Source organism: Aethalodelphis obliquidens, unplaced genomic scaffold, assembly GCF_003676395.1.
Source record: "Aethalodelphis obliquidens isolate GAN/ISIS:26980383/991018 unplaced genomic scaffold, ASM367639v1 scaffold8, whole genome shotgun sequence".
In the NCBI taxonomy this organism is placed as follows: Eukaryota; Metazoa; Chordata; class Mammalia; order Artiodactyla; family Delphinidae; genus Aethalodelphis; species Aethalodelphis obliquidens.
Genome location: NW_020837952.1, coordinates 42,717,655 through 42,738,871, shown reverse-complemented (window position 1 = coordinate 42,738,871; position 21,217 = coordinate 42,717,655). Strand labels below are relative to the sequence as shown.

Genomic DNA, 21,217 nt, shown 5'->3' with positions numbered 1-21,217 from the left:
GTTAGAAGATATTTAATCACAGTTTCAATTTCAGTGCTTGTGATTGGTCTGTTCATATTTTCTATTTCTTCCTGGTTCAGTCTCGGAAGGTTCTGCATTTCTAAGAATTTGTCCATTTCTTCTAGGTTGTCCATTTTATTGGCATATAGTTGCTTGTAGTAATCTCTCATGATCCTTTGTATTTCTCCAGTGTCAGTTGTTACTTCTCCTTTTTCATTTCTAATTCTATTGATCTGATTCTTCTCCCTTTTTTCCTTGATGAGTCTGGCTAATGGTTTATCAATTTTGTTTATCTTCTCAAAGAACCAGCATTTAGTTTTATTGATCTTTGCTATCGTTTCCTTCATTTCTTGTTCCTTTATTTCTTATCTGATCTTTATGATTTCTTTCCTTCTTGATCTGTGGGGGGTTTTTGTTTTCTCTCTCTTAATTGCTTTTGGTGTAAGGTTAGGTTGTTTATTTTAGATGTTTCTTGTCTCTTAAGGTAGGATTGTATTGCTATAAACTTCCCTCTTTGAACTGCTTTTGCTGCATCCCATAGGTTTTGGGTCATAGTGATTTCATTCTCATTTGTTTCTAGGTATTTTTTGATTTCCTCTCTGATTTTTTCAGTGATCTCTTGGTTATAAAGTAGTGTGTTGTTTAGCCTCCATGTGTTTATATTTCTTACAGATTTTTTCCTGTAATTGATATCAAGACTCATAGCGTTGTGGTCAGAAAAGATATCTGATATGATTTCAAGTTTCTTAAATTCACCAAGGCTTGATTTGTGACCCAAAATATGATCTATCCTGGAGAATGTTCCATGAGCACTTGAGAAGAATGTGTATTCTATTGTTTTTGGATGGAATGTCCTATAAATGTCAATTGAGTCGATCTTGTTTAATGTATCATTTAAAGCTTGTGTTTCCTTATTTATTTTCATTTTGGATGATCTGTCCATTGGTGAAAGTGGGGTGTTAAAGTCCCCTACTATGATTGTGTTACTACCGATTTTCCCTTTTACGGCTGTTAGCATTTGCCTTATGTATTGAGGTGCTCCTATGTTGGGTGCATAAATATTTACAATTGTTATAACTTATTCCTGGATTGGTCCCTTGATCATTATGTAGTGTCCCTCTTTTTCTATTGTAATAGTCTTTGTTTTAAAGTCAATTTTGTCTGATATGAGAATTGCTACTCCAGCTTTCTTTTGATTTCCATTTGCATGGAATACCTTTTTCCATCCCCTCACTTTCAGTCTGTGTGTGTCCCTAGGCCTGAAGTGGGTCTCTTGTAGGCAGCATATATATGGGTCTTGTTTTTGTATCCATGCAGCCAATCTATGTCTTTTGGTTGGAGCATTTAATCCATTTACATTTAAGGTAATTATCGATATGTATGTTCCTCTTACCATTTTCTTAATTGTTTTGGGTTTGTTATTGTAGGTCTTTTCCTTCCCTTGTGTTTCCTGCATAGAGAAGTTCCTTTAGCATTTGTTGTAAAGCTGGTTTCACGGTGCTGAATTCTCTTAGCTTTTGCTTGTCTGTAAAGGTCTTAATTTCTCCATGAAACCTGTATGAGATCCTTGCTGGGTAGAGTAATCTTGGTTGTAGTTTTTTCCCTTTCATCACTTTAAATATGTCCTGCCACTCCCTTCTGGCTTGCAGAGTTTCTGCTGAAAGATCAGCTGTTAACCTTATGGGAATTCCCTTGTATGTTATTTGTTGTTTTGCCCTTGCTGCTTTTAATATTTTTCTGTGTATTTAATTTTTGATAGTTTGATTAATATGTGTCTTGGCATGTTTCTCCTTGGATTTATCCTGTTTGGGACTCTCTGTGCTTCCTGGACTTCATTAACTATTTCCTTTCCCATATTAGGGAAGTTTTCAACTTTAATCTCTTCAAATATTTTCTCAATCCCTTTCTTTTTCTCTTCTTCTTCTGGGACCCCTATAATTCAAATGTTGGTGTGTTTAATGTTGTCCCAGAGGTCTCTGAGACTGTCCTCAATTCTTTTCATTCTTTTTTCTTTATTCTGCTCTGCAGTAGTTATTGCCACTATTTTATCTTCCAGGTCACTTATCCGTTCTTCTGCCTCCGTTATTCTGCTATTGATCCCTTCTAGAGAATTTTTAATTTCATTCATTGTGTTGTTAATCACTGTTTGTTTGCTCTTTAGTTCTTCTAGGTCCTTGTTAAACATTTCTTGTATATTCTCCATTCTATTTCCAAGATTTTGGATCATCTTTACTGTCATTATTCTGAATTCTTTTTCAGGTAGACTGCCTATTTCCTCTTCATTTGTTAGGTCTGGTGGGTTTTTGCCTTGCTCCTTCACCTACTGTGTGTTTCTCTGTCTTCTCATTTTGCTTAACTTACTGTGTTTGGGGGTCTCCTTTTCGCCGGCTGCAGGTTCTTAGTTCCCATTGTTTTTGGTGTCTGTCTCCAGTGGCTAAGATTGGTTCAGTGGGTTGTGTAGGCTTCCTGGTGGAGAGGACTAGTGCCTGTGTTCTGGTGGATGAGGCTGGATCTTGTCTTTCTGGTGGGCCAGTCCATGTCTGGAGATGTGTTTGAGCATGTCTGTGGCCTTTTTATGATTTTAGGCAGCCTCTGTGCTAATGGATGGGGTTCTGTTCCTGTCTTGCTAGTTGTTTGGCATAGGGTGTCCATCACTGTAGCTTGCTGGTCGTTGAGTGGAGCTGGGTCTTGGCGTTGAGATGGAGATCTCTGGGAGATTTTCGCCATTTGATATTATGTGGAGCTGGGAGGTCTCTGGTGGACCAGTGTCCTGAACTTGGTTCTCCCACCTCAGTGGCACAGCCCTGATGCCTGGCTGGAGCACCAGGAGCCTGTCCTCCACACGGCTCAGAATAAAAGGGAGGAAAAAAATAAATTAAATTAAAATAAAATAACGTTATTAAAATAAAAAATAATTATTAAGAAAAAAGTATTTTTATGTGAAAAATAATAAAACAGACAGGCAGAACCCTAGGACAAATGGTAAAAGCAAAGCTATACAGACAAAATCACACACAGAAGCATACACATACACACCCACAAAAAGAGAAAAAGGGAAAAAATATATATATATATATCGTTGCTCCCAAAGTCCACCTCCTCCATTTGGGATGATTCGTTGTCTACTCAGGTATTCCACAGATGCAGGGTACATCAAGTTGATTGTGGAGCTTTAATCCGCTGCTTCTGAGGCTGCTGGGAGAAATTTCCCTTTCTCTTCTTTGTTCGCACAGCTCCGGGGTTTCAGCTTTGGATTTGGACCCGTCTTTGCGTGTAGGTCGCCTGAGGCCGTCTGTTCTTCGCTCAGCCAGGACGGGGTTAAAGGAGCAGCTTATTCGGGGGCTCCGGCTCACTCAGGCTGGGGGGAGGGAGGGGAACGGATGCGGGGCGACCCTGCGGCAGCAGAGGCCAGCGTGACGTTGCACCTGCCTGAGGCGCACCGTGCGTTCTCCCGGGGAAGTTGTCCCTGGATCCCGGGACCCTGGCAGTGGCGGGCTGCACAGGCTCCCCGCAAGGGGGGTGTGGACAGTGACCTGTGCTTGCACACAGGATTCTTGGTGGCTGCAGCAGCAGCCTTAGCATCTCATACCCGTCTCTGGGGTTCGCGCTGATAGCCGCGGCTCTCGCCTGTCTCTGGAGCTCATTTAAGCGGTGCTCTTAATCCCCTCTCATCGATCACCAGGAAACAGAGGGAAGAAAAAGTCTCTTGCCTCTTTGGCAGCTCCAGACTTTTTCCCGGACTCCCTCCCGGCTAGCCATGGTGCACTAGCTCCCTCAGGCTGTGTTCACGCCGCCAACCCCAGTCCTCTCCCTGGCGTCTGACCTCTGAAGCCCGAGCGTCAGCTCCCAGCCCCCGCCCATCCCAGCGGGTGATCAGACAAGCCTCTCGGCCTGGTGAGTGCTGGTCGGCATCGATCCTCTGTGCGGGAATCTCTCCTCTTTGTCCTCCGCACCCCTGTTGCTGCAGTCTCCTCCGCGGCCCTGAAGCTTCCCTCCCACCTCCGCCACCCGCAGTATGGCCCCGAAGCTCCCCACCCACCTCCACCACCCGCAGTATCCGCCCGCAAAGGGGCTTCCTAGTGTGTGGAAACCTTTCCTCCTTCACAGCTCCCTCCCACTGGTGCAGGTCCCGACCCTATTCTTTTGTCTCTTTTTTTTCTTTTGCCTTACCCAGGTACGTGGGGAGTTTCTTGCCTTTGGGGAGGTCTGAGGTCTTCTGCCAGCATTCAGTAGGTGTTCTGTAGTAGTTGTTCCACATGTATATGTATTTCTGATGTATCTGTGGAGAGGAAGGTGATCTCCACGACTTACTATTCCGCCATCTTGAAGCTCCTCTGCCCCTAGGTTCTTCATGACCTTTTTTTTTTTTAGATTCCATATATATGTGTTAGCATACTGTGTTTGTTTTTCTCTTTCTGCCTTACTTCACTCTGTATGACAGACTCTAGGTCCATCCACCTCACTACAAATAACTCAATTTCATTTCCTTTTATGACTGAGTAATATTCCATTGTATATATGTGCCACATCTTCTTTATCCATTCATCTGTTGATGGACACTTAGGTTGCTTCCATGTCCTGGCTATTGTAAATAGAGCTGCAATGAACGTTTTGGTACATGACTCTTTTTGAATTATGGTTTTTGCAGGGTATATGCCCAGTGGGATTGCTGGGTTGTATGGTAGTTCTATTTTTAGTTTCTTAGGGAACCTCCATATTGTTCTCCGTAGTGGCTGTATCAGTTTACATTCCCACCAATAGTGCAAGAGGGTTCCCTTTTCTCCACACCCTCTCCAGCATTTTTGTTTATAGATTTTTTGATGACGGCCATTCTGACCAGTGTGACGTGATACCTAATGGTAGTTTTGATTTGCATTTCTCTAATGATTAGTGATGTTGAGCATCCTTTCGTGTGTTTGTTGGCAATCTGTATATCTTCTTTGGAGAAATGTCTGTTTAGGTCTTCTGCCGATTTTTGGATTGGGTTGTTTGTTTTTTGATTTTGAGCTGCTTGTAAATTTTGGAGATTAATCCTTTGTCAGTTGCTTCATTTGCAAATATTCTCTCCCATTCTGAGGGTTGTCTTTTCGTATTGTTTATGATTTAAGGATTAATTTTTTTAAATCATTTTAGTATTCAAACACTGAAATCAAGTTTTCAGTATTACCTATAGATAGTAGCTAAATCAGACTATAGCATCCTGGTGTGTTTTGTGTTTGTGTAAAGAACCCAGGTTCTATATTTTGTATAAGCTTAAGTTGTGGACTGGTAATTTAGCCAGTGGAAAACCAGATAATGATCTAATACATAGGTGGCCAAAGTTTTTTGTTTTTGTTTTTGTTTTTTAAGGGCCTTTTAACTCCTTTGGAAAACCCCTTAAAGAGTGAAAGTCAAACACAGAACGGCATCATATATCCCACTCATGACACACTAGTCCATTTCTGAAAATAATAACGCTTTCTCAAAATGAAGTCATTTATATCCTTAGCCATGCCCTATTGTGTGCACTGAGTACTTTCAGAGAGCAGTGTTTCCTGTGGCATACTCCCAAGACTGGCTTATTTGTTAGCATTAGGCTTTTATTATCATGCTGCTCTACCTGCGTAGTTCTGCCTTCTCCAAGGTGGCCAGAGTAGCTTAAGCACAGGAATGTTACTATGCGTAGGTGGAATGTTTTTGTCTGGTGAGCGCCCATTGTAAATCCCTAGCTATGATGCCATTCTAATGACTTTAATCTTTCTAAGAACAGCCAATTCATCCATTTATAACATAGTCCGATATTAAATTGTTTACATTCATCTGTTCTGTGCCAGTCCAGGGAAAGACATTAGTCTTTGCACCATAGTGAACTGGCCCCTCCTCCTTTACTTTCTCAGGAAAAGGCATCACGGTCAACCCCTACTGCTGAAGCCTGGAACTGATGTGTATTCTGAGTTTCTCCATCATTCTGTGCATTCAATCACCAAGTCAAACTTCTTGATAGTTTTCAGATCCACTCACTTCTTTCAGTCTCCTGTGACCACTACCTTAGTCTAAGCCCACATCATCTATAGAACAACTACTGTGGTCTTCTAATGGTCTCCATGCTCCCATGATTGCCCTTTCCAGTTCATTCTCTTTTGCTTTAAATATTCATCAGTACCCACTGCTCTCCATAAATAGGTATTCTGTAATTTCTATTCATAAGTGTTTTTATTTCACACATTAGTAGGACAGACTTTGACTTGTCCATAGAAAGCAGTGATCTGAATTCTTGAACTTCTCTATAGATTTATTTAAAGGGAAACTCTAGCTTGCAAGCTCCAAAAGACTAAAATTTAGGGACAAAATAAGCCATTTATAGATTTCTGTGTTACAGGGAGTTCCCTGGCAGTTCAGTGGTTAGGACTCCACCCTCTTATTGCTGAGGGCCCAGGTTTGATCCCTCGTCAGGGCACTAAAATCCCACAAGCCTCATGGCACAGCCAAAATAAATAAATTTCTGTGTTGGAATATTAATCAGAGGTCAAGAAATCATTGAAATCAGAGAGTATCAGGACTAGACTGATCCTTGGAGATTATGTGGCTCAACCTCATCATTTTATAGGTAAGGAAACTGTGGCCCAGCCACAGAAAACAAATTGATCCTTCTAAATATGGAATCTCATCATGTAACTCCTTTTCTTAAAATCTGTCCAGGCTTCCCATTATGGTCAAGATGAAGTCTAAATTCCTCAGCGTGGCATACAACGTCTGTATAGTCTGGCCTTTCCTTATCTTTCCAGACTTACCCTTTGCTCCTCTCTCCAACTTATCCTAGAACTTGATGTTTCCAAGTAAACTGTGTTCTTTCTTACCCACACGACATTGCACATAATTTCTCCTAGTCCTTCCCATTTTGAATGCTAAATCCAAACCATCCTTCAGACATCTGATTAGACATCATCTCCCCTGCAAACATATCCCAGATCCCCTCTACACTACCAAGCATGTGTCACCATCATAGCATATTCACAGCATCCTAACTGCCTTTGAACAATCTGTTTCTATCACTGGACTGGAAGGAATAGAGAGTTGAGGGCAGGGACCTGCATCTTACTCATTGTTCTGTCCTCACATCTTGATCAGGTATCTGACATCCAATATTTAAGATTAATTATTAATTCTCTTTTAACTTGCCTAGTATATTTCAATTATTCCATCAGCTCTTCTTACAAAATCTATTTTCAGAGGGAAAAAAAAGCTTGTTCATTCACCTCAATGCATAGGTCACTGATAGTTTTAAATGACAACTCTTCCTAGAAGCATATACATTTTTAGGGGAACAAGGTTTTGAGTCACAGGAATGAATTCCCAATGCAGATAATCCAACCATAAATAGTAAGCCATGAGAGTATTTGTGATGGAAAGAAAACTTTCCCAGAACCTTCAACACAGTCATATAGGTGATCTACTCTCACCTCACCCTCACAGAAGAATGACTCTATGTTTTTGTCTATAAAAATCAGATCACTTGTTGGTTATTTTTCTCTGTATTAAGAAAATCATTGTTTACCCACAGTAAAAATGCCTGATTTAATTTATAACATTTCTGGTTTTGTTTCAGGGAAGCAATGTTATGGAAGATCAAGATCTGTTGGAAATTGGAATCCTTAATTCTGGGCACAGACAAAGAATTCTACAGGCAATCCAGCTCCTTCCAAAGGTAAGCCATGCTTTATTACCTTAGCCCTGAATATAGTCCCAGTGGTTTTAAGTCCAGGTGTGCAAGGGGTATTAGGATTTAGGACAATATGTCTGCATATTGATGCAACTCCTCAAAGCAGGTCTTCTTAGTCCAGCTAAACATTCAGACTCATAAGACTACTATGAGCCACAGTAGATCTATCAAGAAAGATATAATACAGGAAATGCCACTGGCTAGCAGGGCAGCTTCAGAGTTTTTCTTCAGTGGGATTCTTTATGTCAGTACAAACATCAGTCCATGCCCCCCAGGTGACAGATCAGGTGCAAGAAGACAAGATCAAGATAGGGTGGGTACAAGAACGTTCCTGGATCAGAAGCCTCATGCCCTTAAAGGCTCATCTCTTGTAATAACTCCATAGCCCTAGCCTCCAGGGACAAGGAACCTGCCTAATCACAAGTCATCACTCAGGGAAGTCCAAAATATCGCATCCCCATCAGGTATTTGTAGTTCATGTATAAATCTTCCCAGTCCAGATGCAATTTACCAACCAGGCATCATTTTAACTTTAAGTAGTATGTTACCTAGCAACAGAGTTAACCTTCTGTTTCCAGATGAGGTTTCATAAGAGCCTAAAACAACTGGTCTTCAGGATATGTAGGATTTTAATTGGTAAGGAAAGGGAAAGGCATTTCAGGGGCCAGCAGGAATCACATAGATAGAGGTACAGTCCAGGCAACAAACTGCCAGAAGCATTAGGGGAAGAGCGATACTCGTGTGGTTTAAAATCCAGTGGGATTTGCACAACACTGTGAATGTACTTAATGCCGCTAAAGTGTATACTTCAAGATGGTTTAAGGTGGCAAATTTTACATTTTGTTATTTCACCATGGTTTAAAAAATAATTTTTTAAAAAAGAAGAAAAAATCCAATGTGATTAAAACAATTTGGAGTCAGAGTTAAAACAGAAAAAGTAAGTTGGGTCAGGTTGGTATCAGGCTAAGGAATTTGAAATTTATTCTGTAAGCACAGGGGAATGGACATGACTAGACTGCTTTAGGCCAGTTAATTCTGAAGACTGTATACAAGAGGAATTAGAAGGAGGGAATGTTGAAGTTGGGTCATACACTTGGAAAAAGATTCAGGGGGCAAGAGTGGAGGCAGGGTAGCAGATGGACGGCAATAGATGCACCTAAATATATGAATTTATTATATATTTTGTATTCTCCTCTGTGCTTTTCCTTTCTAAGGAGGCTATAATTTCTCCTTCTCAGAATGGGAAAGATAAATACTAACCACTGTTTCTAAGGAAGTGACATGATGAAATTTGCCAGCTGACAATGAACTGAGTTTCTACTGATAGAAACTTACCACTTTTGCAAATTCAAGGAAAGTCAAGCATACAAAGGAGTTTTAGTCATACAATTTTCTAAACTAAAAGAAAAGGAATAAAGCATCCTTAAAACTGTATCTGGAGGTAATTCTTATTAACATACTGTTCACCTCGCTACTTTTGTATCTTTACTTAGAATATTAGTTCCTCAGCAAGTTTTCTCCTCACTCTCAGCAAGGACTCCTGCACTGCTGTAACCCCAGAACCTGCCACAGTGCCTGCCCACTAGGAGGCACTCAATAAATCAGTGAATGACTCCCCACTTGTCACAAATCTGCCTGCCATTTAAAGTTCAACTCAAACGGTTCTACATCACTTTTTTTGTGAAACTTCTCCTAAAGTGAAACCACTTCTCACCACCTTAGTAATTATTACCCTAGTCCACACCAACCACCTCTAATCAGGCTACCACAATAGATTCTAACCTGTCATCTCTAGGTTAGACTACTTGAGTCAATTTCTCATTGGTCCTCTCACCTGGACAATGCATAGATGCCTAATCTCTGTCCTGGTTACCGTTCTTACCACTTTACGGTTGAATTTCCACACGGCGCCCAGAAAGAAATGTAAATCAGATCATGCCACATCCTGATTAAAATCTCCAGTGGATTCCCTTTCTCACTTAGAACAGAATCTTTATCATGACCTACGAAAGTCAGTAGGATCTGACCCCTTCCCACCAATATGACCTCATCTGTCACTCTCCCTTTCTCCCACACTCTAGTCATGTGGCTTTGTTCCAGAACATGCCAAACTCATTTTTGTCTCAAAGCCTTTTTGTATTGGTCTGTCTGCCTGGAAAGCCTTTTCTTCATATCTTCAAGTGCTCGCTCCTTGCACCATCAAATCTCTACTCAGCTGTCACCTCCTCACAGAGGGTTTTGTGCCCTCAAAGTCACACCCCTCACCTACTGTCACTGTCCTTCATATTGTCCTGCTTCAGTTTTCTTCATAGCACTTGTGGCTACCTGAAGTTATATTATTTATTTGTTTGTTTTCTTCCTTATTTTTCATCTCACCCCCAGGATGCAAGGTCAATGAAATAAGGGACCTTGGCTATCTTTTTCCCTTTTATATATCCAGTCCCTGGAATAGTGCCTACCACATCAAAAAATAATTTGTGGAATGAAAGAATACCCTGCTCTTTCTTTCCTCTGAGATTTGATGGCCCTATGCTTGTTCTGTCTGAAGGTACTAATAATATTTTACTACTTTTATGTTATAAGCATCCTGAGGGCAGAGACAATGTCACATCCATCCTTGACCTTCCCACTGTGCTTAGCTCAATACGTGCACATTAAAAGAATGAAAGAATGAGTGACTAAACGAATGAATATTTTTTCACATGTTATTCAAATATAAATATTTTAATCAAAGAATATCTCAATTTTTAAGCTGTGTCTACAATCCTGTACAGGCCATTTTGAGAAACAAAAGAACCTGAACCCAGAATTATTTGAAGAATAAATGACGTATTTATTTTTAAGAGAGAATATCATTCCCATTAGAGAAAACAATATAATAGAAATAACACAAAATTAAGCTTCTATCAAGAGGCTGATGCTGAAGTGCTTACTATACACCCGGATGAGTAGAGAAGATATAAAAACATCCAAACCCGTGTTCAGCAGTACAAACAGAATGTTACAATGCTACAGATGGATGCTTTGCCTTCTTAGGTCATGAGCCCAACCTTTAGGTGGTTGACAGTGTAATTCTGCTGCCAGCACGTTCATTTGCATTCACTCTAACTTTGCACTGCCAAAAAATGGACAAAATGTCTCTTCATCTTGCTTGTGCAGTTTTGGTCCTCAGAATATTTGTGTCATCATCTGTCATGAGAAATACTCCATGATTGCTACCTGAGATCCTTTAATTAACATACTGTGTTTTGGAATTGGTGAGATTGTTCCTAAACAGAGAAAAGGTGGTTTGCTAAGTGCAATCTCAATGTGTTAGCACAGTTCCATGCATGTTTTTTATGCTTTATTTGTATTTGTTGTTTCAAGTTTCAAATACAGAAGTTTATTCTTTTGGTAACAATGTTTTTTCTATAATATTCCCTTTTTAATATTGAAGTATTTACCAGTGCAAAGATCTGAATGGTCTCCAGTTCATTTGATGCCCTGAACACAAAGAATGTGTTCCACGTAGACATCTTTAGAACAGTAATCACATTAATTCCTCTTCTCCATCCATTCTTTCCTGTGTTTTACAGTGCCTGACCTTTAGTAGCAAAGCTTAATTATCCATCTTCATCCAGCATCCACTTCCCTCACCAATCCCAACTCAGTCTTTCCTTAGGTCCGAAAGTTTCCCACGACTTTTACCCTTCTCTCTTTTTTTTTTTTCTATCAAAGGGTAAGGATCTATTTTACATAAAGAAATACTACAAATTTATAAGTGAACCATAGGCAAATTAACAAAATAATTGCCAGAATAAGTTACAAGGCATAACATTTCAGGGGATACACTAATGGAAAATAAGCATGAAAAAATGCTTGGCCTCCTTAGTAATTGGTGCAATACTAATTAAGATGACAATAAGATACCAGTTAATACCCACAAGACTGGCAAAATTAAGGCACCTCATCATTTCAAGTATGAGGGTGGTTGAGGTTCAATGGGAACCCTAGTACATCCCCATAGCGGTTTACATTTTTTTTTTTAACATCTTTACTGGAGTATAATTGCTTTACAATGGTGTGTTAGTTTCTGCTGTCTAACAAAGTGTATCAGCTATATGTATAGATATATCCCCATACCCCCTCCCTCTTGCATCTCCCTCCCACCCTCCCTATCCCACCCCTCTAGGTGGTCACAGAGCACCAAGCTGATCTCCCTGTGCTATGTGGCTGCTTCCCACTAGCTATTTTACATTTGGAAGTGAGAGAGTGGCATGGAGATATATACACTACCTTTTCTCTTTTTAAGAAGGGACACATACCAAAAGTTCTATGAGAAGATGGCTTATTTTGTAGTTTCCTAGAAACTTTAAGCATATTGGGCTTTTTCTGTCCCCTAGACACAGGGAAATTATCTGATTACTTATCTGCAACGTGTAATTTACCTTTCTCCAGGTAAGAATTCTGTGTTGCCAAGTCTTTGGATAATCCTTTAAAATCTTTTTATAAGGGCATAATCTCTTTTGTCCTTTGACAGTATAGCACCTGGAGGTCAGGAATTTAAAGGATTATCATTTTAAAGGTTTGCAGGATTTCGTGTCAAGGCCCACAGTGTATCTGCTCTCTTAATCTCTCATCCTGAATTGAAAATGCATTTCAGCACGCTAGCAACTTTTATATCACATGCTCACTTCACTTTTTAATGTTTTTTCTTATACTTTCCTGTTTCATAATATCTTTTGGAATTACTTGGTAACTGTCTACACTCGCTATTTGCTCCCACTCATCCTTCAACCTACTTGGGTCTAACTAGTTCGTCTGCTGCCACCCCACATGACAGTGCTAAGGTCACCAGTGACCAGCAGAGCAGAAATTCCATAAGCTGCTTTCACCTCACCTTGGCTTCAGTAGGTTCTGATACTCTTGTCAGCTGTCAACCTCGTCCTCTTTCGGCCTCCACAATACCCAGTTATCTTCCTGCCTCTCTGCCATTCCCTCTCCTTGCCTGCTCATTCTCTCAGTTACATGTTGGAGTTTCTCAACACTCAAAATATTTGATGACTAGTAAGTGTAGTTATCACAGGACTCTTGATCATAGCACAGTTTCTGGTATTCATTGTTTTGTTCATTGCAACCCTACTTTATTTTACTGCATAATAAACACCTACATTTTTAAGTTCAGTTCAATTTTACCAGTATGTGTTGGGCTACATGGTTTCAATTGTTTTTTTCACAGAATGGCACTGAACACCTCTGTCCAGATAAATTATCCCCTTCCCCATCCTCAGTTTGAGATTTTGGTTTAAGAAAACAAAACAGAACAAAAACAGAGTTGTCTCTTATTCCAATAGAAAAACAAGATTCTCTGTTAGGTATCTATTGCTGTATAACAAGTTACCTCAAATCTTATTGGGATATAACAACATTTATTATCTCTGTTTCTGTGGGGAAGGAATCTAGGAGCAGCTTAGCTGGGTCTTCTGGCTCTGGGGTCTCTCACAGGACTACAGTCATCTTGAGACTCAGCTGGGGAAGATCCACTTCCTAGCTCACTCATGTGGTTGTAGGCAGGATTCTTATCTTTGGGAGATTTCGGTCTGAGGCCTCAGTGCCTCGCAAGCTATTTATTGGCTGAAGGCCTTCCTCGTTTCCTTGTCACATGGGCCCCTCCATAAAGAAACATGAAGCTAGTTTGAACAGCATAAGCGAGAGGACAAGAACACGCTAGCAAGATGAAAATCTCAGTCTTTCGTAACATCCCATCCTTTTGCCTATTCTATTCATTACAATCAAGCCACTAATCCAGCCCAAACATAGGAAGAGGTATTTACACAGTGTGTGAATACCAAGAGGTGGGATCATTGGGGCCATCTCAGAAGTCTTCCTGCTACAGATACACTTTATAATGATCCACTTTACAGTCTAGTTTCCATGTCTACATTTGTGGTCAAAATGGAATAACCATTACATGGTTACAACAATAAAGGCATCTTTTATTTCCATGGGCCATCTTCATGGTACTATGATATTCACAATTAGATGATTTAGTAACACATTAGTAATCACCATTCAAAAAAGAGGCACATGTCTCTAATCTGTAAAATTAGGTATAATGTAGCATGACATGACACAATCATACAGAAATTAGAGACCTTGAAGATTTGCCAGTTGCACATAAAGACTTCATGATTTGAATGCCACTGATCTAAGTGATGCATACAAATCAGGAATCCTATAAAACATTACAAATTTTAAAAACATGTTCATTCTTCATTGGTGCCTCATTATTGAAAGGAGCATATTTTCATCTATATTAGGGAAGTGAATTGGTCAAACTCTCTCGGAAAATACTTTAAGGATGTTAGCAAATTAAACACATTTTTAAAAAACTAACACAGCTAGACAGTAAAAGGGACCATTTAACTTTAGACCTGATCAGAACAAATAGATAAAGGCAACAGTTGACCAAAAAAAGCTTGGGATACAGAGATATACTGGCAAGGACTGAAAACTCAAACACTTTTAAAGGCAAGACAATATGGAGTAGTGGAAATTGTGGCAAACTGGGGAGCATAAACGCTGCCCCCCCAAAACAAAATTGGTCTTGTTTCCACTTTATCAATTAAACAAAGCATTAGGGACCAGATTTGGTTATAGCTGTGACTTTGCTACCCCCAAAATTAAAGTCTTAATACAATAGAATCCCTAATTCTTTCAGAGTTCAAAGGAGTATTATGAATGTGACATTATCTCAGTTTGGCCTCCTGCCCAGGATTCTGCTCTTAAAGACCCTAGTTCTTTCAAGGTGCTTGAAATTCAGATGTTTGTTGATTCTAGTCTTGATGGTTGATGAAGATGTGTGCAAGATTTAGGGGGAAATTGTACAACCAATGTAACTTTTTTAAAACTCTAGAAAGGAAGGTTCAGTCTTATTTCCCTGTCACTTAGAAAAATGATAGCAAACCATTCCTGCTGCTTCTGCTATTTTTCAGAAGGGCAACGACAAAACATAGGCTATAGGCACAGATTCTCTTGTTGTACCTTTTCACAGGGTAACTTTTCATTCCCCTGTGCCACACTCACTCTCCATCTATCCTCATTCTTTTTTCTTGCATTTCTTTCTTTTCACTGGCAGGCATCTTAAATTTCATGCCATTCGATGTTTGACCTACCACCCTGTGGACATCCAGTAAAAGATATACTCTCAAACACAATCCCACACACATATGTGCACAGTTAGTATGGCGGCCCTAACCTAAAGTTAATACACGACTGGACCCACGGTCTAACTGAGGGCATGGGGTATTCCACCTCCTGTAGGTATGGTCCTTGGTGGGAGAAGCTGTGGTGTTTCTAGAGTCTTTTCAAGATCTGTTCAGTTCTGTAAATGTCTTTTCATTCTGGGACAAACAGACATGCTCACTTAGATCAGTGTAAAAGATTATTTCGTTTTCAGGATAAATGTTGGTGCCATTGGAGAACGAGGAAGGAAGAAAGAGTAGTTGACCTTAAGGTCATTTGGAATAAATAAACTTTGAAGTGACAGCAAGTCATTCAGATCTTTCTTATTATTCCTTAGTCTATATAATCAGGTAATGAACTCTAGCCACTGTAACAAACAACTCCAAAATCTCAGTGGCTTAACATTATTAAATTTATTTCTCACTCATGCTAAGTCCATGGTGGTTTAGGCAGCTCTCCTCCAAGCAGAAACTCAGGGATCCAGGCTTCTTCCGTCATGTGGTTCTCCCATCTTGGAGTTCTTTGAGAGCTGCCCTAAGGGTAGGGGAGAGAGGAACATAGACGATCACACAGGATATTCTGTCGCCAGGCTTGGAAGTGCATCATTTACTTTAGACCACATTTGACTCACCAGAACTCAGTTTCATGACCCTTGCTAAACTGCCAGGTAAGCCGAGAAATATAGTCTTCCTTCACAGGAACAGCTAAATGGAATTCCTGAGAATCTAGCCATTCTGTGTCAGAAACTCCTTTTTTTCTTTCTGCACCTCAGCTGCTGCCTTTCTTCACACTAGTATTCATTCCTTAAGATTTATTCCTTGGAGAAGCCTTTTGAGACATCCTCTATCTGGGCTAGAGTGCTAATTTAACCTTCTGTGCTCCCATTACACCCGATAAAACTACCTATTGACTAGTTTGTGTCTCTCACTCAAGATTAGGATCGTTTTCATATTCATCTTCATTTCCTAAGCATGGAGCACCTGGATGTAGTAATGCTCAGTTAATATTTATTAGACTGGACTGAGCCAAACAAGAATGCAGATTAGAAATCAGTCCTGGGCTTCCCTGGTGGCGCAGTGGTTGAGAGTCTGCCTGCCAATGCAGGGGACACGGGTTCAAGCCCTGGTCTGGGAAGATCCCACATGCCGCGGAGCAACTGGGCCCGTTGAGCCACAACTACTGAGCCTGCACTCTAGAGCCTGTGCTTCACAACAAGAGAGGCCGCAATAGTGAGAGGCCCGCGTACCGCGATGAAGAGTGGCCCCCGCTTGTCGCAACTGGAAAAAGCCCTCACACAGAAACGAAGACCCAACACAGCCAAAAATAAATAAATAAATTTATAATTGCTTGTTTAATGAAAATTAAAAAAGAAAGAAATCAGTCCTGAATAGGTCAAATTAGGACTCCCAGGTTAGGAAATTTCCCAGCTGAGCACCTTTATATTTAAATGTTTTACAAAGAAGTAAGGCAGGTCCTTCATGAATATAACACCCACAACCTGGTGGCCTGCATTTTCCTCCAGAGACCTCCTCCACCTTGCCCCCATGCTTTCTGTTTACAAGTGGAAACCAATAACCAGCCTGTTCTTCGGGAGTACATTGGGAGAAGGAATGGCCGCTATTTATAAAGCTCTTTGAGCCCTTTGAAATGACAAAGCCCAGTATACACAAAGTACAAAATAGCTATAGCTGTTTGGGCTGGATAGATATCCAAATAACTGCTAGACGTGAGAGCAGTGCAGTCCCAAGTTACTTATGGACGCTCCGTTCCAAGGTTTTTACACCATTTCAGAACGCAAGGTGACTGCTGCATTCTTCCTAAGCTGAAGATGGAGGATTTGAGATGTTTTATTTTGAGTGAATTTGTCTTAGAATACTTTATATGTATACCAGCAAACTGAACTACCATCTTACTATGAACTGTGAGCTGTCATTACTATCATTTATCGTATCCCCCATGATATTTACAGAGAAATATGGGAGGAATTCTGCAAGTAAATAAATTCTGATCTATCGCCATTCCCAGCAGCTGTCATCCTTCACCTTTGAGAAGTTCACCCCCACTTAATAAAGAACAATGGCTCCCTTGGAATGATAGTGCGATCAGTAGTAAGAGTAAAGGAATTTAGATATCTGAGCACTTTCTCTTCCTAATGTAATTCTTCCAAGAAAATCACAATTTAGAGCAGCAGAGGGCCTTAAAATATCCAGCTCAACCTCTCACCTGAGTCATTTCACAGGTGAGGATAAGCATCGGTCATACTAAATGGCTCGCCTCAAGGCAGATTGTTCCGTAGTGACAGAGCTGGAGCGAAAATCCCAGGTGTCTGTCCTCATGACAATTGCCTCCTGGGTGATACTTTGTTATACCTGAGACCCAAGGCTCTGAAGATGCTTGGGTATTTGTGAGAGAAACTGTAAAAGGACAAGAAAGAACCAAATGACGAAACACAGGAAAAGGAATTGATTATAAAATTGGGTTTCCTTTTAAGTTTCAGGCTGTAAAGGCAATTTTTACAACTTCCGTAGGCCACTAAACTCCATTCTCAAGACTGGAAGGGAAGGGCCGTAGCAGGGATCCAAAAGCCCTAGAAAAGCAGGAAGGAGACACTTGAAAGAGGAGAAAGGAAGACACAGACCACGTCAGCTGTCCAGCAGCCACTGGGGGTCAAGCTGCTTGTTTATCCTTGTAGGCGGCCTTAGAAAAGCTTCACTAGCAGTAGGAATTGCTGTGTCCAAGATGGAAAGGTATAATTAAGTAAAATAACTAAAATAATCTTATTTATTTTCTTCTTTAATCTGGATAGAGAGGAGGGAGAGATGGGCAAGATGGAAGGGCACTCTCTAGGAGAGAGTGAAGACACAGCATTAGAGCATTAAACTATACAGAGATGACATTTTTACAGGATTAAGCCAGGAAGCAACATGGTGTAATAGTTGGTACCATGGCCAGAACTCCCTGAGTTTGATTTCACCTGCCCCGTAGGGGTGTTCTAAGAATTAAATGAGTCAATATTTGTAAAGCACTTAAAATGGAACTTGGTACATCATATGTGCTGTATTCATATATATTAAGTAAAATTTTAAAAGAAGATTGAAGGTGAACCAAGAAAAAAAGTGAGGTTCCTTCAATCCATTAATTGTATCTGAAAATTATTACTTCAGGTATAAACAATAAGCAAAGTGGATCTCCTTTTATTTATTCATTTAATAGATATTTTATGAAATACCGACCACATGTCAGGCACTGTTCTAGATGTTGAGGATGGTGAGGAAACAGGACCTACAAGGTCATTCTCCTCATGCAGCTTATTTTAGTGGGGTATGCAAACAAAAATTAGTAAAAATATGTCCTATCAGGTAATGATTGGTGCTATGGAGAAATATTAAGCAAGGGAACAGACAGAGTGACAAGAAAGTATGAATGCTATTTTAGATGGATAAACTAGGATTCAGACCTGAGCAGTTTAACTGAGGTTCTTAACTATATTGTCTAAACATTATACTTCAAAGCACAATGAGGATACTAAGGGGATAATGCATTTAAGCTGCCTTCCAGGAACTTAGAATTTTCAAAAAGGAACTTTCTTGAGCTTTTATTTTAACCTAATTTAATTCTAGGTTAGCCACCTACTACTTGTGTCACCTTGGACATGTTACTTAAATTCTATAATCTGTTTCCTTATCTGTAAAATGGAGATAACAGTAGAACCTACCACATTAAGTTATTGTGAGTTATACATTTTCAAATGCATATGAAGTGTCTGTCACTTAGAAGGACTAAGTTAAAATTAGTCATAGCCACTTGTATTTGTTCAATAAGTGCTTACCAAATTAACAAAACTTAATAAATTTGGGGGGTTGCTCTTGCCTGGGGCCAAAAAGCAACAGAAAGGAACTCAATTACTGATATAAGAGAGTCTGTGACTGAAAATGCCCATGACTACTTTACAATAGTGAGCTTTCCATTCTTTTCATTTTCATTTCTCACAAGGCAGATTATTCCATTTTTAAATAAGAAAAGGGCAAAACTTCCAATTCTGATCATCATTCACTAAAATTAATTTTTAATATATTTAAGATTATTGTTTAACTCATCAGGAGCTAGAAAAGAAGTTATTTAAAATCATAACTAGGGCCTTCCTATCTAAGAGATTAAATGAATAAGCATAATAGCAAGACTGCTTCCTGTCTGTACCTCTTAGAGGTAATGTAATCAGTCCCCAGTGCTAAGTGGAAAGTGGGAAAAGGGTGGAGATAGAGAGTACTTTAAACAGCAAGGGCTTGGTAAATGTAGGTGGCGTAGAATGGAATGGAAATGAACTGAGAAGCTGAATGTTCAGACCTTGGCAGTGCTAAAGACATAGTGATTTCATAATAAAGCAGAATTAAGTAAATCTACGCAAGAGCTCTAAAACAACATACCCACCATTTTGAAGAGCCATTATCCCCTACCTTTCCTGTACAATTGAATTAAGTTCTACTTTAATAGTTGAATATAATTTGGCTCTATTTCTTACTTTTGATCAGTAGCAGTCAAGTGAGAAGTCTCTGTTCAATTTATATCTGCAAATGCCTTGAGCATCTACTTATGTCTCAGACACAGGACAAGGAGGAAAAGAAAAAGATGAAGTTACACAGTATCTGCCTTCAAGGAGATTACCGTCTAACAACAGAAGTCAGCGCAATATGCAAGGGGTTTTCATAAAAGCAGAGCATGAACAAACTGTATTAGAAGTAAAAATACAAGCTTTGGATGTAGGGAAGGTCTCTTCTGTTCAGGGAATCAGGAGAAGGTTCCTGGAGGAGGAGACAGATAAATCAAAAAGGCATTTCTATGCACCTTAAAAACTTCCTTGTTTCGTGGGGTTTGGGGATAGCTCATGACACTCCAAGCAAAACGTGACCCAAAGTATTTGCTTAGCTTGTTCAGGCAGACAGATATGCTACTTTTTCTCCCATTTGTAATAACCACCCTCTGAAATATAGCTAGTGCCATCAATCCAGCTGTGAATTTCATCCATCACTTTGCCCTTCAAGCTGTAATGAGTGAGTCAGATGCTTCATACTCAAGCAGATGCCTAAAGTCAGCTTCAGCAGAGCAGGCTAAACTAAGACTGAGTTACTATTCTCCCACCCCTAAGCAAAGCAGTTTTTCAATACATGGTATTTCTTTGTGGTCATTTTCTTCGTTGGTGGTCAATGGGATTTTAGATTTCCATCTTTTAGGTTCTGACTTGATGCTTGATCTTCTGTCGTGCTACCTAAGAATCCACCTTTCACCTTTAGAAAAATGACTGGCCATTTTCACTCTCTGCCACAGATCTAGCATCTTCTATTTTAGTAAAAAGATGTTCAGCTTGCTTTTTTGTTTGTTTGTTTTGTTTTGTTTTTAGTTAATAGATAACGACTGCTCTTATCAGAGGAAATGAGTACTCAGTAACCTGCCAGATTCCTTCTTTCATGTCTTCAAGAGAAAATACATTTTACCTTTACTTGTTCTGTGAATTCATGGTGGCATAAGTGCTAAATAGATAACACTTTAAATGATTTTAAGGCTATAATTTATGAATCACAGAGTCATAGCAGGTTAAAAGCTTTTTATTCGGTGCATCATCGGTTTTAACCCTCAACTCCTTGTCTACTTGGAGGCCACTGCTTTGTGGGAAAGAATTGTATTTACAGTTTTCTAATACTAATAGGTAAATGTATTATAGAAATTGTTGAATGTGAAATTTTCTCCACAAATGTACAAGAGATTTTTGCAGTAAGTGTAGAGAAGATTGATTTCCCTGCCTTTCCCCGGGGACTCAATTACATTATCACCTACCAACCTTTATGGTGTCCACTTTCAACTGAATACTTTTCTAAGTGCTACTGATGTAAGCACGAAGTAACGGTTGACCTTACATCTCAAAGACTAGCATTTCTGGTAGGATTGGAGCCAGATGACAGAGAGCTAGGGCAACTCCAGATGCATAATGTCTGCAGATACCCACATGCCCAGATGATCGTCAGTGAATCTCTGATTCATCCATCCATTCAATCAGATAGTTCATTTTGGCCCTATGCTAGGTTCAGAGATAGGTATGAAAAAATGGATAAGACCTGGTTCCTGCCTTAAGGAGTCCTATCTGCTCTTTAGACAGAGATAGATATGTCGAAAACTAAACTACTATGCGAAAAAGAATGCTCCAAGAGGAGGGAAGAACTAAGTGCGGAGGTCAGGGAAAGTTTTCTGGGTAGGTACCTGATGCTTGAGTTTAATCTCAAGGAATTAATAAGTATGTTTAGC

At 39.8% G+C, this 21,217-nt stretch overlaps 1 protein-coding gene across 22 annotated transcripts in view; it reads left to right on the top strand.

The window, feature by feature from the left end:
- The window catches only part of ANKS1B (ankyrin repeat and sterile alpha motif domain containing 1B), a 1,179,755-nt gene that overhangs the window by 816,670 nt on the left and 341,868 nt on the right, over positions 1–21,217 (top strand). For all 22 annotated transcript variants that reach the window (XM_027107282.1, XM_027107272.1, XM_027107271.1 and 19 more), the window contains one exon: positions 7,586–7,684. In XM_027107282.1, the coding sequence (XP_026963083.1) occupies positions 7,586–7,684 (99 nt within the window). The remainder of the gene's footprint in view (positions 1–7,585; positions 7,685–21,217) is intronic.